This window comes from Coprinopsis cinerea, assembly GCF_000182895.1.
Source record: "Coprinopsis cinerea okayama7#130 chromosome 9 map unlocalized cont3.9, whole genome shotgun sequence".
NCBI classification, from domain to species: Eukaryota; Fungi; Basidiomycota; class Agaricomycetes; order Agaricales; family Psathyrellaceae; genus Coprinopsis; species Coprinopsis cinerea.
Window position 1 is genome coordinate 449,862 of NW_003307536.1, and position 19,089 is coordinate 468,950.

The following is a 19,089-nucleotide window of genomic DNA, read 5'->3' on the forward strand; positions in this document are numbered from 1 at the left end:
CATAACATAAAAAAGGCGACTCCCAAACTTTCATAACATTAAAGAAAAGAAACGGATAACAAAAAAAAAATACGATAGCTGATGACTAGAATACACACAATACTGCAACGAGGTCGACGAGACGGAGACGAAGACGACAAAGAAGTGACGGGTAACGAGCGAGCGAAAGAACCTACGCCGTACGGATAAAAAATAAACGAGTGACTCGACAAACGACCGCCGACGAAACGAGTGCTTCAACTTCAAAAGACGAGATAGCGAACGAGTCGAGGAAACGAGAACGAGAAGCGAAACCGACAAAGAAGAGACGAGCGGGAAAAGCGAGAGGTAGTCCAGACAGACGCAGAAAAGAAAAGCGAATCCTAGTCCAGACAGACGAGGTCAAGGAACGCATAATAAAAATCGAGTCTAGAGTACCAAACGAACACAAAAACGCGATAGCGACACACAAAAGGGTAGAATAGTACTTAACAAACGAGACAGCGACAAAGAAGAGTAGAGATAGAGAACCCAAGGGGCGACAAAGACGGTTGCAGAACGCGAGGGGCGACAAAGACGGGTAGAGAAGAACGCGAGGGGGTGACACACATAACATAACACCACACAACCACACACAACCACCAACTACCGCATAGACAACTTGGACGTCCTCCGATTCAGAGTGGCAGTAGACGAACCAGCTTCTCTTCCAGAGCCAAGCCTCTCCCTCTCCACGCCTCTATCCGCCCTCTCCCTCTCTCTATCCCTCTCCCTCTCATCATCCCCACCCATCCTCCTCTCCCCCCGTTCAGCCCTCTCCCCTCCCCTCTCCTTCTCCCCCCTTTCCGTCGACGTCCCCCTCTCCCCTCCACCCCCTCCACCACTCCCAGCCCCAGCACTAGTAGCACTCCTAATACTTACCAAAACCTCCTTACAATACTTCAACTTATCCACCATCCTCTGATTAAACTTGATCTCATCCCCACTCGCCCCTTGAGGCGGATGCAACGAAAACGCCATAACATCTTCAAGCGTCCACCGCGTCATCTTGTACGATTTGTCAATGTGCGTGATGAGAAGACCGTTGGAGGAGAGGATGAGCTTCGAGTGGTCGTAAAAGTTGAACTATAATCGATAGGGTGTAAGTATCATTAATACGGAACTAGAGAAAATGGGAAGGGGGAGAGAGAGGGAGACGCACCTGCAAAACATCATGACTCATCTTAAACACAATAACATGCTTCATCCTCAAATACTTTTGCACCCACTCCATCCCCTTCGTCCTCTCAACATCCTCAAACGTATACTCATACTCCCCATACAACCGCTCCATAATATACTTTTCAAAATGCTTCAAAAGGTAGACTTTACTCTTCAACTCGTCAGGGTAGGCGTCGATCGTGAAGGATTTGCGGAGGTAGATGGATCCATGGTGGCGGGAGGAGATGTAGTCGAAATGGCTGTTGGCGAACATTAGTCAGCGACAACACGACGCGAGAGAGGAGAGACCCACTTCTTGTCAGCACTCAGCACCAAACTCGTACTATCATTGAAATGCACGCCAACACTCCCGTCGGTAAGCGCATACCCCATCCCATACTTGTTGCAATAATCCACCCAGCTCACGATAAACACCCGCTCCTCAGGCAGCGGCTGATCGCCCAACGGACTACGGAACACGCGGCCCGCAGCCCGCGCGTCAAACGCCATAGTGAGGATCTGAGCTGCCGCGTCAAAGCCGTTCAGTTTGGGTGCTGCAGGTGCTGGATTCGAAGCTAGAGATGAGTTAGCTTCATGGTATCATGGACAGAAATGGGACATACACGACACGGGAACATTCTCCTTCTCCCTCGCCCTCGGCCTCTCAACAGCCTTCCCCTTCGCCACATCCCTCCTCGCCTGCTGCGCCCCACCCAACCTCGGCGGCACATTCTCGACATCCTCCCCCGCATACCGATTCGAACCCGCCGACGACCCCTTCTGATGCTCCCTCTCCCTCTTAAACACAGGCGGCGGAGGCGGCGGCGCCCTCCTCCTCCCACCCATACCATCCTCATCTTCCTCCTCGTCGTCTTCATCCTCCCTCTCCTCCCTCTCCACCTCCTCCTTAACAGGCGCCATCTGCGCCACAATCCTCGCCTTCTGCGCTTCAAGCTCCTTCCTCCTCTGCCTCATATCCTCCTCTTCCTCCTCCGTCTCGATCACCATCCGCCTCTTACCCCTCTCATCCTCCTCGTACCCGTTGGCAGTGCGAGTGACACTCCGCCTCCCCAACGGACTCTCTTTGACAGCCTGCAGCTTCCGCAAAAGCGGGCTCTCACGTACAGCTCCGGGGTTCCCGCCGCCACCCGCTGTAGGACCCACCAACAACGGCTGCCTCGCCGAACTGAGCAGCGCAGAAATAGGCGAACCAGGCTGAACAGCCCGCTGGAACTCCTTCTCCTGCTGGGCGATACTCGACGTAATGTTCCTCGTCGTGGCGTTCTGAACAGGGGAGGGCGTGTTGTTAAAGTCGGTGTCGAGGAGGGCGTAGCGGCGGAGGCGTTTGAGGTTGGCTTCGGAGGCGCTGCGGGAGATGTGGCGGAAATCGGGTGCGGCGTCGTGCGCAGAGGTGGGGATGAAGGCGGGGACGGTGCCGTGGGTGAAGAAAGTGTCTTCGATGATCTCGTGTAGGGTGGGGCGCTGTGATGGATCTGGGGTGAGGATTTGCTGGATGAGAACCTTGACGGCAGTGGAGATGGCCCGCTCAGCGGGGAACTCGTACTCGTTGTCACGGATACGTCTAGAACCAATATTAGAACAAGGCGAAAGACTAGAAAGGCAAAACTTACTTGTAGATCTCCTTGACCTCCTTTGTCTGGAAAGGCGGGCGTCCGATGACGAGGGTGTAGAGAATGACACCGATCGACCAAATGTCGACCTCAAAGCTGTGGCCGTTGGCGGTGTCGAACAAGACCTCGGGTGCGATGTAGTTGGGTGTTCCGCAGATGGTCTTCTTTCGCTCACCGGGGTTCTCGATGAGGGCAGCAAGACCAAAGTCGCCGACCTTGACGTTCATGTTGGCGTCGAGGAAGAGGTTTCCGAGTTTGAGGTCTCTGTGGATGACCTGGTGCGTGTGCATGTAGTGGCACGCTCCTATGAGCTGTACCATGAAAAACCTTGTTTCTGGTTCTGTGAAGCGCCTGCGACGACGCAGCATGTCCATGAGCGATCCAGAAGGACACAGCTCGAGGGTGATGTAGACATTGTCTTCGTCTTCAAAACAGTCGATGAACGTGACGATGTTGGGGTGGTCGAGTGAGCGGTGGATCTTGATTTCTGCGTAGAGCTAAAAGGGATTAGAAACGACTGGAGAGTATCAGAAAACACTCACCTTGGTTTTAGCTTTCTTGGTCTTGAGAGCAGACTTTGTAACTACCTTGCAAGCAAGTCGACTTCCTCGCGGATCCTGAACTTCATACACCCGAGCAAATCCTCCCTACACAGTCGTTAGTCCAACCCAAATATACTTAGCTAACCTCTCACCTCGCCCAAGAATCCAACACGGTTAAACTGCAGTCGACCAGCCTTGTCGCTGATGACCTTGGGTGGCGACGGCGGTCTCGTCTTGCTGTTCTGTCTCGGCAGCGGCGGGGACGACGGGCCCTTGGCGGGGGCTTTGGCTGGCACAGGCGGTACGGCGTTCATCTGCATAACATTCGGGTGGTGGTTGACGGCGTTGACCAGGGGGTTTCGTTTCGAGCTTGGGCCAGGAGCGGCGGGTGGCATTCGATACCCATTCATCTGATACATATTCGGATTTTTTTGGCGGGGTGTTAAAATCTTGAGCTTGAAAGGCCTAACGCCTTAGAATTGAGAAAGGAAAGGGAAAAAATCGCAAAGGCCGCCACTGACTGGCGGTTTGCGGACGGCGAGCGAGCGAACGAGGGAGCGAAAACAAACAACGAGGATGCCGGAGAGCCGCAACGAGGCAAACGCGTTTCAACGCCTTCACGTGGGAGTACAAACAAACAGGTCACGGGGTCGCGTTTCACCCGACGCGTCAATGCCGTCATCCCGCCACGCGCGTATCCCGGGCACCATGCCAATTCTCTGCGACTTGGATGTCCTAGGCACTTGAGCTTTGGGTTGGAGATTTCACTAGAATGTACCCAGCGGACAATGGTCGTCGAAAAGAAATAGGGGTCTCTTACCATTTCCATACGCCAAGCCCCTAGTCACGAGATCGTGGTATCCAGTCGACCTGAACTTTTCTAAGTATGACTGAACTTTTGACAATCCCTGGTCACCCTGCCAACAAGCTCTCTGTGTCTCTGTACCAAAAACGACTCTTAACGACCCATTGTCCATCTCAGCACCCAGCAGACAATGGTGGAATGGAATAGAACTGTGGCTCGTCTGTGTCTGCGGAGTTCGTTTTCTGTCGCTGGGCCTATATTAGACGGACTTTGGTCGTATTCCTGTGTCTCTTCCTTCCCTGCTTCTGCTTTGCTTTGCTCTGCGACTAGACTAGTTCTGCTTGTACTTTCCTTTGAACACATTCCTGCGTCAGTGTCTACGACTTTGTACTTGACTTCTCGACGTCCTGCACGATGTTCTCCAACCGCTTCGCAGCACTCTCCATCGAAGTCCCGCCCTCCCACGACACGGGTTATGTCCTTGAGAACGACGAGTGTGGCATCTCTAATGACGCGATAGACCGTGGTACGTCTCCTCCCTCCCTCCCCCTCCCTCCTCTCCCACAACATCTAACCCCTCCCAGACCCCCCAAACCCACCCCCTCGTCTCCCAGGTCCCCGCTACACCACACCCCACCTCCTCGCACTCCACGCCTCCCCTCTCGTCTCCTCCCTTCAACTTTCCATCAACGCGCGAATCCGGGCGAGCGAACGCCCAGACGTCCTAATCGAAAACCAAAGTACCTTGTTTGCGAATGAGCGTATGCCCGGAGAAACACCCCCACCCGGGCGACTCGTGTATGCTTGGGAGACACACGAAACTAGCGGTGTGATGGGTGCTCCTTCTCGCGGCGTAACTAATACTCGAACTCCTAACCATCGCGAAAGGGGTTCTACTACTGCTACTCCCCTCCGTCGAGCGCGTAAACCAGCCCCTCTAAATCTAAGCCTCACCTCCGCCTCGATCGACCTCAACAGCCGAGCATCCCCCACCACCTCGACGAGCAGCGCTCTGAGCTGGGTTCCACGGCGCTTCAGCTTCATCGACAACGGCACCGATTGGACTTCTGCTACAGGTTCTGCGTCTGCCACCGGTTCGTCTAGCGGTTCTGCCACAGGGTATCCCGCGTCTGCATCTGCCACAACCCCCGACACCAGTCGCGCCGGTTCACCCCCCGTCTTCTCTAACCCATGGGACTCCACCAACCCTAGGACTACTAAACACCTCGCCGACGAGACCCTACTCAACGTTCAAGACCCAGGTACTCTCATTCCCCGTCGTTCCTCAGGGTTACCCATGAGCCCCATCTCACCCCCGACGATCGCATTCGCTCATCCTCCTCGTACTCGTACTCGCGGTGCTCTTGGTAGTGGTTATGCTCTCGGTGCGGGTCATGCTCGTGGTGAAGGTCGTATTCTCGGTGCTGGGCGTGCTCGTGGTGAAGGTCATGCTCTCGGTGGCGGTCAACCTCGCGGTGGCGGTCATGTTCGTCGTGGAGGCCAGGCTCGTGGTGGCGGTTATACTCTCGGTGCGGGTCATGTTCGTGGTACTCCAAACCTTCGCGGACGCGGACGTGGACGCGGTAAGGCAAGGGGTGGCGCAATCTCCTACTCAACTCGACTTCTTCCTGTCCTCCGAAACTCCATCGCCGGTTTCGAAAGCTCTGCAGTAGGCAACACAGAGTTCACCAGTGTCGAAACCAGAGGACTCTCTATCGGTGCGGGTGACGGAGGGTCTATCGGCGTCGGCGTCGAAACCACAGCGTCTACCAGTGTCGAAACCAGAGAGTCTACCGGTGTCGAAACCAGAGAGTCCACGCGTATCACCAAAGAAGAAGAAGCAGGAGACGGATTCACGACCGTCGAACCACGTCGTCGTTCATATTCTCAACCTCGTGTCTCATCTTCTTCGACTCCTCGTCGGGGTTCCGTGCTTACTTCTCGTGGAGGCTTTGGTCGTTATACCGGACATTCTCAAGACCTTACTCGCTCTCCCAGACCTTCTCAAGACATTCCTCGTTACACCGAACATCCTCAAGACCTTCCTCGATACACCGGACCCCGCGAACCGTGCACCACTCGATGGGCTGTAAGCTACCTCCCTCTGCTTCCTCCTCCCACCCCCGGCCCCCGCTCGAGCGCGTCAGGAGACGGGAGAGAGGAAGGGATGTCGGCGAATACGACTAGGTCGGCGAATACGAACAGGTCTGCGAGTATGAATAAATACGCCCCACTCGGCAGCAAAACCATACGGTACACGTTCCAGCCTTCCTGGATTCAGAAGTGAAGAGCTACTGTATCATGATCCTGGATTCATAGAAGAGCTATCATGATCCTGGATTCATAGAAGAGCTATCATGATCCTGGATTCAGAAGTGAAGAACCATACAACCCGAGTCTGAGTAGAGGGATGGAAAAAGAGAAAAGGAAAGAATCTGGATGCATTGATTGACTTGTAACGAATTATTTATTTATTGACTTGGAACGATATTAATGGGCTGGGTGACAACGAAGGAAGTATGAAGTCTACTTATTCACTCGACTCTTGAACTGTACTATATAATGGAATCTGAACCCGAGTACTATCCGGTAGTATCCGCATATATGTATGTATATAGTAAGAATAGTAAGGATACACTAATAGGCCTCCTAATTTATTCAAAGGCTGAACTCTACACATCCATCGACACAAACGTTAGAAAAAAACATGTCCAGTCGCAAAGGTCACCGCTGCTTCCCATTGTCTTGTCAACTGTATGCATAATTCCTGCCCTGCCCCGGAATCGAACTCGCAGCCATCGTGCGCAACCTCTACACCTCCGACTCCATGATCAGCACAAAGGCCAAAGAGGACTCTCGCTGAGGGACCAGTGGAGGAGCTAAAAGCTAAAGGAACTCTTTGCAAATGTATTGAAAGTTGAATAGGTCTGCTTGGGCTCGATACCTATATCTTGGCAGGGCAACACAATACGCTTTGGATCAACGTTTCACCACTCCGTTCCTCCCGGTACGCGTACGAAGGCACGGTTTCATGGCCGACCTTCCCTTCCGTGATACTTGTACACAGATGAGTGGATGAAAGAGTCCTACTCTATACATATTCATCAACCTGATGCGCACAGGGAACACATGTACCACGTACAACACCTCCACCGGAGGACCGACGCGCTGATCCTCTTTTCTCCTTCCAAAAATATCTATTGGAAGGGGCAGCTAACCGGTACTCAAACGCGAGGTCATCAAGGAGACTTAGCCACCCGCGATGTCATTTTTATAATCATTGATCAACCTCACCGCCCAACCGAGCTCAAGGATCCTCTTTGACTTGCGGAGGGGAGTGGGTGCAGGGATATCTGATCTTGAGTGTTTGAGTTAGGCGCTCGGAAAAGTGTCAACCCTCGAAAGTCTACACATAGTTGCTACTTACATCCCTTCGAGATGCCCCCACAAAATTCTTTCATGGTTTATCTATACGTCCAATTCGCCTGGGTATACCGACTTATTCCCAACAAGTGCTGAGGCAGATGGGGCACCGAATCCACAGCGCCATTCAGTCTTTTTCCGTACTCTTCGGAACACCGTCAGTTCCCCGCTAGGACACATCGATCCCCCAACATTCCTCCTGCACAAGCTAAAAGTGACACAATCCAAAATCCCTCCTCGTGTCGACGATGATGATTGATCGAGATTTGTCGTTTTGGTTTCTCGTTTACATGCTCTACCCCAAGTTCACCGGTGGGGTAACGTAAACGGGACAGTCTTACATCCGAAGTTTGAAGGTTGAACACTTAGAGGCTAGTAGACTAGGACCCTTCGGGTGTGGAGGGGTCATCTTGGGGAAGGGCTAACATAAAGGACTGCCTGCCATAAGTACCGATAGTACCGATGTCGTTCCTTCTCCCCGTTCTCTTTCCCCGTCGTCTCCCACCCCTACCCTGTTCTTCGTGCGCAAGCCCCACGATGGCGTCGCCTAATATCGACTCTACAGTCGGTGAGCCCATCCTTTGTGCTTTGTTCATTCATTGCGACAAAGACTGATCAATGTATGTATCAAAATACCAGGCGTACACATAATCACCGCCTTCTGTACGTCCACAACCTCAGGCCCCATACATACCCACAAAGACGACCTGTTAACCAGCAGTCTTCAGTGGTCATCTACCTCTCAGGCGTCTTAACATACCAATTCGGGTCCTACTACCTCGCAGGTGCCTATCATCCTTCCGACTGCGTCCACCTGAGTGGCTAGAGTCGCCCGCCGACTTGGAGCTAATGACTCGGAAATGCACGCAGGATTCAAAGATCCAGCATGGATCCGATACCCAATGGCCATTCTATTCCTCTTGACGATATTTCACTCTATCACGTACGTCTTCCATCCCTCGCTTCCTCTGACCTTTCATGGGCATCTGAAGATCTCACTGCTACGATCCGTAGGATCTCGTACATGGCGTGGTTCTACGCGTTAGTACCCTCTCCTTTCAACCTCTCGCCTTCCCTCCTCGTGGTGTGACAACCTGACCATTGGGCATGGACAGGGTAATGAATTACGGAAACCCAGCTTCTCTTTCCGGTATGTCGTCGCTTATCTTTATACATCTTCACCCCCAGTTTTTGCCGCGTGACGCTTGTTCTTGGAGCGTTCTTAATCTCCCTCACAACGTGCTCGACTGTCTTGCATCTCCGTCCGAACGTGTTACGGTGTCCGGATCGACTGATAACGACTTTCAGAGCCAAGGCTATGGACGTTCCCCCTTTCCGCAATCATCACGACCTGCACCGCGTTCACAGCTCAGCTATTCCTGATATACCGGTGCGTCTCTATCCATCCGACTTGATCGCTATTGCCCACGCCCTATCTGCATAATGGTTGACTGATTTCCCTGGTATATTTTGGAACCGTAGAGCGTACAGACTAACAAGAGAAAACATTCTACTCGTCATCCCCCTCTTCCTCGTCTCCCTAACAGCAACAGTACTGGGCTTAGTACACGGAACCAGGGTGTGGATGTTATCTTCGTAAGTCACTCCCTCCTTCACCCTTAGCGCCCAAACGCGCATTTACACTGATTCTGACTCGACTAAATGCACTAAAGACTCGACCAAATCCCCACAATAATGGACACCCTCACGCCCTGGCTCTCAATGGAGGTTGCAGCAGACTGGCTGATAGCGGGTACACTCCTCTGGGCTATCCGTGATTCTCGGACACTCTACCGTCGGTCCGGTGAAGTCGTATGGCAGCTATTTAGGACTTCTGTGCAAACTGGTGAGTAGTCCTCAGTCGTTTATTCGTCACCCTGAAAGGCTTCGAGACAATATCTGATCACCGGGGTACACTTTCTTTGTGAAGGTCTCATTGCGAGTCTCTTCGCAAGCGCGACCATGATTTTACGGCTTGTATATCCGAAATCCGACTACCCGCTCTTAACTGGCGTTCCGATTGGGTTTGTCTACGCTGGTGTGAGTGTCCCAGTTTGCCCTCTGGTCAGAAACCCTCTGACATCTCCCTCCATGGGCGATCAGACGATCATGGACACTCTCCTCTGCAGACAAGCGCTACGAGACATGCTGAGCGATGCCCCTCTTCGAAGCTCCGTGAGTTTCACTCCCTCTACTTCGTCTGATTTACTCACCATTTCGCTTTACCTCCCATCCGACGCCGTGTAGAACTTCAAAATTGCGGACTCAACTCAGACTGCCAACAGTACCAAGGAAACAGGGCCATCATACCCTTCACGGACCGTAGACAAATCTTGCGGCGTTCAGACTGAATCTGATTCAATTCCAGTCTGAAAGGTGAATGGACCGAGATTCAACCGGAGAGAGGACGTAGATTGAAGTCGTCGAGAGCTAAACCGCGATTCCAACAATGCTGAAGATCACAAGGGAACTGGGTTTCGAAGTGGAAGTTGGTATGTATGCTCACCATACAGAGCAGACCTCCGAGAGTTAAAGGGTAGAACGTTGGCGCTTGTGGATGGTGCTCTACGCCATGGTAGCTTTGGTGGAGGAAGCTTCTACTTCAAGTACACCGTGGATAGCACTGTCTGTGTTTTCTAAACTTCGAGGCTTTCCCAACGGTGAGACCTTGGGATCGGAGATGTAGAAAACCATCGTTCGACTATCATTATAAATACAGGAACTGTCAATGGAGAGGTCATAACCTCAAATCGTCTCGCGAAAAGGACTGAAAAAGGTATATATTTGAACATTAGCACTACAGCAGAGAAGATGCAAGAGAACCAGACGAAATGTATAGCGTCCCGCCTATTTTCGTTGTAGGCGGGATATCCCCGATTAGGGAGTAAGCGCACAGCCGCCCCGCCCTCTGATATGCCCTGGCTATGGGGTCGTTCTCGTCTTTCTCTTCCCCCTTCTTGTGATACTAGCCACTCATAATCTTCAACTTGAGATCACAGATTAGAAAGCTTGTGTTAGGGCACACCTATCATGATGATCAGGTTCAGGATACTTTCTTGTTAAATTGATGCCGGGTTGGATGTTGGTTCGACCTCCTACGACACGGTACTATAGCTACTATTTACTGTTGGTGCAGGTATTTAGGCTAAACATAAATGTGGACATTTAAAATTCACTTTATGTCCCTACAAGTCTCACATGTGATCAGATACCGCTATGGCCCTATGGCAGCCTATGTATGGCCTTCTGTTACATTGCACCGGTCGTTGCGACTCACATAATCAATTTCCCCCCAGTTGGCCGACATGAGATTAACCGCGATCCATGGCATGAACTTCATAACTTCTTGCTAAATCAATAGAAATGGAGTAGAGAGCGAGAGTGAAGTCATGGGACAGCGAATTGGGGGATGTTGCGTCGTCATATGAGTATAATTCATGTTCACAATGGCCAACCTAATGGCTTTTGTCTGACCTTTACTCCCCGCGCCCCTGAGACCTAGGCGACCTATCTCTTTTGAATCAGGTATATCCTCCTGCAATTATGATCATTTCTGCAAAGTTTTAGAGTGCCTGGACGAGAGGATCCAAGCCAGGACATTTTGTGGCTTTGGGCGCTTGAATCGGGCGACGACTAGCGCCCAGACGTGGTCCCTGTATGCCATAGGAGGTAGATATATCGAGAATCGGGCCGCGGTATGCACCGCTCACAGAAACCAGAGATATCTACCTCGTGAAATATGTAGGTGGGACTGGGTCCCGTAAATGGAAACCCCGACATTTTGGACACATCCCAGAAATGGGTATGAATGATGCTCGGCACTGATACTGCGGGACAAGCAGTACAGGGTATGGATATATCTAAAACGTCCATCTGTAACTTACAGATAGGATGTATCGCGTCTAATTTGTGATCACAGACACTTGATATATCGAAACGACCGCTACGACTGGGTATCACAAAGGACTCTAGGATGAGCAAGTACGGTGTATATATGAAGAATATGATTAGCTATGGATCCAGGGAATAACGGGTAAAGGGATCACTATATGCGAACGCTCTTGGTGGCAGCTCTGGTCGCTCGACTGCCACGCTCCCCCATGACGGACTCCAGAAGCTGGCGTGTCATGGATCTAGTAGTTGGGCCAACGTTGCGCTGTTTCCTCGTCATCGACCTCGTCACAGGTCTTGTGCGTTGCTCAGCGTGGGTGGCGGAGTCGATTTCTGCGAGTCTCACTCGTTTTCGAGACCGGCGAGGTTGCTTCTCTTCACGCTGTTCAACCACATTTGGAGCAGCGTCCATCACCTCTGCCTTTCGCTTCTTGGACAATGGTGCCTGCACCACCTGCCTGGCCTCTGTCTCGACGATCAGACGGATTGAAGCCCACGCCTCACGAGATCTCTCGATTCCAATGAAGAACTTTGAGGCACCCTTGCCCACAATCCACGAATAGCTGCCTGGGTCCTTCTGGCCTTTCGCTGAAAATCGCAGCGTGTACGACCGCCATAGGTCAAGTTTGAAGGCATGGAGGCAACGGATGAAGCTGAGGGGCTTTGCGTGCAGACCTCGTGGAAGGTCCTTTGGAAAGGTCTCTTCCGAATCGAGGGGATCTCGGCTGGTCAAGAGCATACGCCGCGCCCTGCCGTACCAGGTGCTATTCGAGTGTCGAAAGAACTCTTTACTGAATTCGTGCCAGGTACTACCACGCACTCTGGCGGTGAGGAGCCAGAGGATGATCCACCACATCGATTCGATTTCATGTTGGAAGTTGTGGAGTATTGGGCCAGATGGTTCCCAGTCTTCGGACTCAGGGTTGCTGTCGAGTTCGTAATCGGAAGCAGGTATCTCGTCGGGGAGAATGGGCGTTCCGACCTGGAGTTCGCAGGCCATGAAAAAGGGAGTTCCCTTCGAGCGGGCGGTTAGCACATACTGATGGATTCGATAAAGTGATCACCTACGATTGGCTTCTCGTCTTTCGGAATCTCTGGGTCCAGGAATTTTCTGGCGAATTCAAGGTCGGATAGCTTCATTTCCCAAGGCGCTTCTGGGCCAGACCGAATGGCGAGGATATTCCCCACACTGATGTCACGGTGGATCCACCCAGCGCAGTACATGAGTCGCATTGCTGGTAAACGAGTCAGAGAATTGGGCGACAAGGATAGCGTACCGCGACTCACCTGTGAGACACTGTCTGAGGACATCGATTGCTTCTCCAAGTGCAGGGATATCGTAGAGGGGCGTGCAAATGAATTCGTAGAGGTAGAAGCACTGACGCTTTGGTACGTAGGTTGGGCTCGGGCCATCACCAAAAGGCAGACTTTGGGATTGGGATCGAGCCGTACAGGAGTAAGGCTTGCCGACGTGACTTGCGATGATGCAGGAGAAATATTTCTTGAAGTTTTCCCCGTCCAAAGCATCCACAAGCGCACCTATATCTTCTTGCCGCATATCCTTCAGAACGTCCGCGGAACGCCAGTCAGGACGTTTCCCGAAAGCAGCGATATCAGCGAAGAGCTGTCGCTGAATAACCACCTCGGGTTTCATGCGTGCATCGAGGGAAACGTCTTTGAGGATTCTGTCGGAAGTCTCGGGAATGCGATTCAGATCAGTGGGGGAGACCACCTGCTTCACCTTCCAAACTCGCGCGCTGCGTCCGACAGGATCGTCGGAGTGGAATTCGGAAATGAGCTCGATGGTTTGGTAGTAGTGGGGGTCTTTCCTGCCCTCATCCGGTGGCAGTTCGTAGACGTAGGTAAGGTCTGGGAGCAGGGTGACCAAAGGATCATAACCGAGTTTCTCATCCGTGGCTGACATCAGCGAGATGAACGCCTGGATGAGGAGGTCGGCGCGCTGAATATCGTTCGTTTAGCTGGGTGCGTTGATATTTGTGATGGGGACACCTACCTCTACCATGTTGAACGGAGTAGACTTAACGCATTCTGATCGAGATAGATACCATAGCGACAAATCAGCACCTTCAATGGTGATCTAATAGGTGAACAAGCGAATGAAGTCGCAGTTGATTCCAACGAATCAACGTACTTACTGCGTAGAGATGCCTTCGGCGAGCGTCCTCGTTTATCACACGGAAGAACTCTGGGAGGGGGTCCGGAAGGTTCTAAGGTCATGGTTTGTTAATCGGAAAGGACGGAAGTTGGCACGACATGAAATTTCATACCTGTCCCTCGCCTCTGGTCCAGTTACGATACGGAGAGGAATCACGATCTCGGTGGAAGAGGTATCATTGTCATCATGATTATCGTTGGTAAAGCAGGTGTCAAGGATACCGCCTTCCACCTTCTCGGTACGGATGGAGTAATTGTTGAGGTGCGTTCCTTCGGCCGTTCTCAAACTTTTGTGAACCACATTCTCTACTGCCTGCAACGCCCTCAGAACCCGAGTTGGTTCCGGGGGAACCTTTCGGAACAAGCCTTTGAAAGCCCTAAAGGTATGGGCATACGGTGGACGTTTCTCTGAGGCTGACGGGTGTTGGCTCAGTGAACTACTCCGAGGCACCAGAACATTTTGTTCGCGCAGATCTGACAAGACGAAATCGTGCACAGTGATGTTTGGTAGATACGTGTCGATGAAGTCCGAGGCTTGACAGATCGAGACATTTGCGTCCATGATGTTATGTGATTGAATAAAGGGGTCCTTTGAAGGGTCAGCTATGAGGATGGTCGTGGTTTGAAGACAAGAGCAAGTCCCGCGTTGATGGTGGACTTCGAACGGTTTGATGGGCTATTCCCACGCCTACCGGGGTTGCGACATTGTTGCGGCAGCGAGATTTACTGCCCTTGTAACGTTACTACTAATTGCAAAATTGTAGGCCTATCAAAACCCCGATGGCGCTCAGTTAATCCTCGCACCGTTTCACGGCGTTGTACGATTAATCAGTTCCATTGATTTATACTTGTGGTTAATTACAGATGTACTACTACGACGCGAGAGTCGATAATTAAACGAAGGTCGCGATTAAACAAAGTGGACAACATAATGACAAGGAGTTGAGTGGTTAAACAATGACCATGATCAATCAAAGTGAGTAGGGAGGAGGGGCAGACAATGATTTACCGAAGGCCATGATTAACCACAACATTTGATTAATCGAGGCGAGTAAGGGAGATTGGTGGCAGAGAGGAGGGGAAGAGTGAGAGTCGCCGATTAAATGAAGCCATGATTAATCAAGGTGGGAGAGCAAGATGGGTGGCAAGGGTGAGTGGTAACGTCGTCGAAGGAGAGATGGTGAGGGGTTAGAGCCATGATTAATCAACGTCGCAAGTCGATGGAAGGAGAGAGCAGCCAAACGGGCATAAAGTAGCGGAGAAGACAACAGAATGATTTATGATTAATCACCGCAAATTGACGAGAAAGACGTAACCACTTACAACGAGGAGATAAATAACGATGATTAATCGAGGGGACAGCCTAGGTTGCGCACAGTGTGTGATTAATGGATGAACGTTAAACGAGCGCGGCCAGGACGACCTACATCCTGGATGAAAACGGCCTGCAACTGCGAGATCAGCGATTAAAGTGTCATTAACACAAAGGAGTCGAGACTGACCGAATCCGTTAAAAGAGGGAACCTCACTTTCGGCGGCGCTTGCTGCTGTGTAAGCGAGTTGCCTCCGATTCTGCGCTCCTGTATGGAAGGGATGAGTGAAGTCACGGGCGTGGTACAACCGAATCTATGGACCTTTTCTTTCCAAAAGGTACAGGAGAGCCACCGGGAATCATCCAGCTTGGACTAAGCAGAAAGGCATAAGTGATTAGTCAACTAATGCATCAATTCAGTTAGTACTCACTTTCGAACAGGGGATCGTTGGCCACCAGCAATGAGCTGGGGACCGCGCACAGCCTGCGTACGGACCCGAGTAGCCCGTGAAGTGCTGCTGCTCTCAACGTTGGTGATGGGAGCCATCACCTCGCGGTCAGCCTTCGAGAGCTTTGACGTCGCTTTAGACTTCTTTGGTGGGCGAGTGTCGTCTGTGAGATTCTTATCTGAGGTTGATCCCTGCACCAAGACGTGGGTGTCAACTGCAGGGTCCGCAGGCAACCTGGCCTCCCCAGATGCAGCATTAGATTTAGACACATTAGGAATGTTGGTGTCGGCGGTGGAGGTGTGTGTGGCGGATAGAGCATCTTCAGGCTGGGAAACCGGTGACGACGAGACGGTGACTGTAGGAGGAGGACCAGAAGACAGATCTTCACCAGTTGGGGCTGGACGAGTCTCCTGCGGAACAGATCGGTTGTGAATGGAACGTGCAACACCGTAAAATGCCAAATTCGTACCTGAGCACCAGCTGCATCACCCAAAACTTCATCGTCTTTCTCCACATCCTTCTCTACTTCGTCTGCGACTGCCTGTAAACGAGCCTGGATCTCGTCTTTACTCCTAAATGCGAATGGGGTCCCACATTCTTGAAGGCGACGAAGATAATCGTAAAGCGAGAGGACAAACGGAAGGGGGCATGGTGCTGCGTGGCCACCAAGGACCACACCGGGCGGGAGAGAAAAGCGAGATGTGTCGTAGAAGATAGAAGGTGATGTGCCAAGCTGAGCCCAAGGGATACCCGGCATATCATTGTCGGCAGGATAGGTTTCATCTAGCGTATTCCAAAATGAGGGTCAGTCGAGAGTGAAGAGGAAGAGCAAAGGATAAACGCACGCCAGATCGTTTTCAAGAATGACGTAAGAAGATCGGCCACCTGCCCCGGTAAGGCTTGACCGAGATCGAGGGTTGGGAGAATTAAACGACCATTCGAATCGTGCTCGAAGTCGTACACAGAAGGGGTGGAATGAGCTGTTATATCTCATCCCGTCAGTAGACGCTCAAAAACGAGATAATTTGAAATCACTCACTTGGCAAGACCTTATCGAAGTGGCGGGAAGCAGCCTTGAGAATTTCGTCGTGGTTCTCAAAGCGATGACTGATCTCTTCCTTCTTGAGGGAATCATGGCCACCGTACAGGCTGGATAAAGGAGATCAGATGTAATCCTTGTTAGAGTATCAGAGTACTTACATTCCATGCTGGATGCCATCGTTCTCTGTGCGAAATCCATAGACAATAGCAAACCCGACTGTCCCAACAATACCGCGGCTAATGTTGTGCTGAATGGATTCGCGGAAGAACCTGGGCCATAAGGCTTGGTTGCTATCGAGAAGAGTCAATCAGCTTGAAACAAGTTAAATGAAAAGACGACATACCTGACTACATCCATCGCCATTTCATTCCTCTTCTTCTCCCAATGGGCCTGGTCAGCGTTGGCCCATGCAGCCTTCCGAGCTCTCATCGAGATTGTGCAGGCTACGAGTCCGTTAGGAGTCGTTTCTATGCGGCTCGAAAACGAGACTTCATTTAGGCCTTAATTTCGAGGATTTGATGGACAGGTTTTGATGGCTTCTTTACTTCTTTTTTTCATCTAACGTTGTGGTGCCTTCTGTGTTGTGCTTTAATGAGACTTCATTTTAGCATTGATCTTGGGCGCTTCCCTTGATTTCATTGATGGGTGCGCTGACAGGTGTCAGTCTAGGGTGCTTTTTCGAGCAGGAGACTTGATTAAAGCTTTAATTTTTAATACTGTTTATAGTTTCAAATAGGACTGGGTGTCCTCAACTCCAGGTTCAGCTAGTCCTATGACGGAATTAAGTGCAGTTCGTTATTTTCTACCAGCACTAGTTGTGACGTCATTCCAAGGGTATAAAATAGGGGAAAAATAGGAGTTCTCATTCCATTTACGACTGGCCGGTCTCCGAGGCCCGTTTTGATGGCATCACGCTTGTCATCAAAGCGTCCGGAATTTGCCTGGTTGGGGGTTCAATTCGTGCTCGAGCCATTTATATTCATGATAAGCAGACAGTAGACCCCGGTTGGATAGCTGTAACTTGTTAGTTTAAATTCTAGTGGGTATATCAGGATATATTTAGGTATTTCATGTTACTTAAACTGAAAACTATAATAGAACTATAATCAACAAAATATGTGATCTGGGCACTATTGGTCCATTCTGGACCCTGGTGCGAGTGCGAGCGCACTGAAGGTGTGCGCCAGCGAGCACCCTTAGCTTATGCCACCATACTTCAGTCTTCAGAGACGGACTCGTAACCTGCCATGAGCCTGCGAACTGGCCCATAAAACAAGTAGGCGTCCCTTTGGGGTGAGCTGCCTTCTGCGCGTTGTACTCCTTCTGATATGCGTCTGGATCGGAAAGCAAGAAGAAATCGCGGGTTGAGAGATCATGTTTGAGGATGAGAACAGCCTGGATCGCTTCCTCAAGGGCACGATCCACGTTGAGCCGCCTTCGAGGAGAGGAGCTGATGGGCTGAGTTTCTGCATTCCTAGGCCTGTATGAGGCGTTCTTCCAGTTACGGAAGAATGTACGGATGTCCTGTGGAGTCCAATTGTTAACTGACGCGTCGTAAACGAGATCAAGGATATCAGCAACACATACCCCTTCCATCTCCGATGGTTCATGGCCATGAAGGTGTTCAGGAGCAAAGTCCTCGTGGCGCATGATGTCAGAGGCGGTGGTCTTGATCCAGGCGGTAGTGGCCGAATGTCGAGGTATGACAGTGGGGTTGTTGGCATCGAGCCATTCACGAAACTCGGGTAGGAAATTGAGGATGAATTGACGTTGAGTCGAAGATGAATTTGGGGAGTTGGGGAGGGGCCATGGTGATGAGCGGACTGGGGAGCAATGAGCAGGCAAACAGAAGTCTCTATGTGCGTGCGAGCGAGGAAAGGAAAAGTAGAAGCGAAGGCTAGAGGCTCAATCTTAAGTATTGCCAATCACGTGGACGGGCGCCTAAGTGACGAGGGAAATTAAACAAAGAATTAAACAAAGAATTAAACAACAGGCACGTTGAGGAGCTAGAGAAACGCGTCGCATAGCGCGTAGCAGTCAAAAGAACGTGACCTTCGCGTCTCTTTGCTATCTAGTCCGACATTCATCTCCCAATATCAGGTGGACCCTACTCCGCATGGCCAGGTACCCTCCCTTGGTCTAGATTGGCATCGGATGCATCGCATGACCGACTGGCATGATTAGGTAGAGCTTCCGATAGGGTCTCTGAAGCAGACCGAGACCAAAGTGAATCGATTGCCATTGGCCACCCTTTGGTCCAAGCCGATCATAGGTTATTGGAAATAGATAAGGCATGTCCAAAAACGGTCGCAATGCTATCACAACATCAGCACCCGGGGGTTGAATGGCGACTATCAGATCATGTGCTCTTGATACTCCAAGGGCCCTGATCTCTTCAGTTCCCTTGGTCGAGCTTGGCTCTCGGTATTTCGGAAAATAGATCCTGCGCGACCGGGCCTAAAGTAATAAGCGCCCACCACTGCTCGCACCGGTTACACTGGAAAGCACACCTACCTGACTGAATTATGAAGAAAGACCATCATCTCCTGATATCAGAATCTGGATCGGAGGGCGTAATGGAGGTGCATTGGGTCATTAATAAAGTGTATTTGGCCCTGGCAAGTCACTTGAAGACAAAAG

At 51.3% G+C, this 19,089-nt stretch overlaps 4 protein-coding genes across 4 annotated transcripts; 2 read left to right on the forward strand and 2 right to left on the reverse strand.

Annotated features, from left to right (window-relative positions):
* Positions 1–14: 14 nt before the first annotated feature.
* On the reverse strand, positions 15–3,771 carry CC1G_07437 (other/PLK protein kinase; the record flags this gene model as incomplete). The annotated part of the gene is made up of 7 exons (XM_001832014.2): positions 15–1,104; positions 1,181–1,439; positions 1,568–1,754; positions 1,803–2,761; positions 2,811–3,307; positions 3,353–3,457; positions 3,505–3,771. 7 exons carry the CDS (start codon positions 3,769–3,771, stop codon positions 625–627), a joined length of 2,754 nt encoding a protein of 917 aa, XP_001832066.2. The 3' UTR covers positions 15–624.
* An 800-nt stretch (positions 3,772–4,571) lies between these two features.
* On the forward strand, positions 4,572–6,444 carry CC1G_07438 (hypothetical protein; the record flags this gene model as incomplete). The annotated part of the gene is made up of 2 exons (XM_001832015.2): positions 4,572–4,683; positions 4,742–6,444. 2 exons carry the CDS (start codon positions 4,572–4,574, stop codon positions 6,442–6,444), a joined length of 1,815 nt encoding a protein of 604 aa, XP_001832067.2.
* A 2,831-nt stretch (positions 6,445–9,275) lies between these two features.
* On the forward strand, positions 9,276–9,953 carry CC1G_07440 (hypothetical protein; the record flags this gene model as incomplete). The annotated part of the gene is made up of 4 exons (XM_001832017.2): positions 9,276–9,426; positions 9,511–9,620; positions 9,684–9,755; positions 9,828–9,953. 4 exons carry the CDS (start codon positions 9,276–9,278, stop codon positions 9,951–9,953), a joined length of 459 nt encoding a protein of 152 aa, XP_001832069.2.
* A 1,760-nt stretch (positions 9,954–11,713) lies between these two features.
* On the reverse strand, positions 11,714–14,208 carry CC1G_07441 (other/FunK1 protein kinase; the record flags this gene model as incomplete). The annotated part of the gene is made up of 7 exons (XM_001832018.2): positions 11,714–11,767; positions 11,818–12,486; positions 12,540–12,706; positions 12,759–13,431; positions 13,486–13,569; positions 13,628–13,699; positions 13,786–14,208. 7 exons carry the CDS (start codon positions 14,206–14,208, stop codon positions 11,714–11,716), a joined length of 2,142 nt encoding a protein of 713 aa, XP_001832070.2.
* Between the last annotated feature and the right edge of the window lie 4,881 nt (positions 14,209–19,089).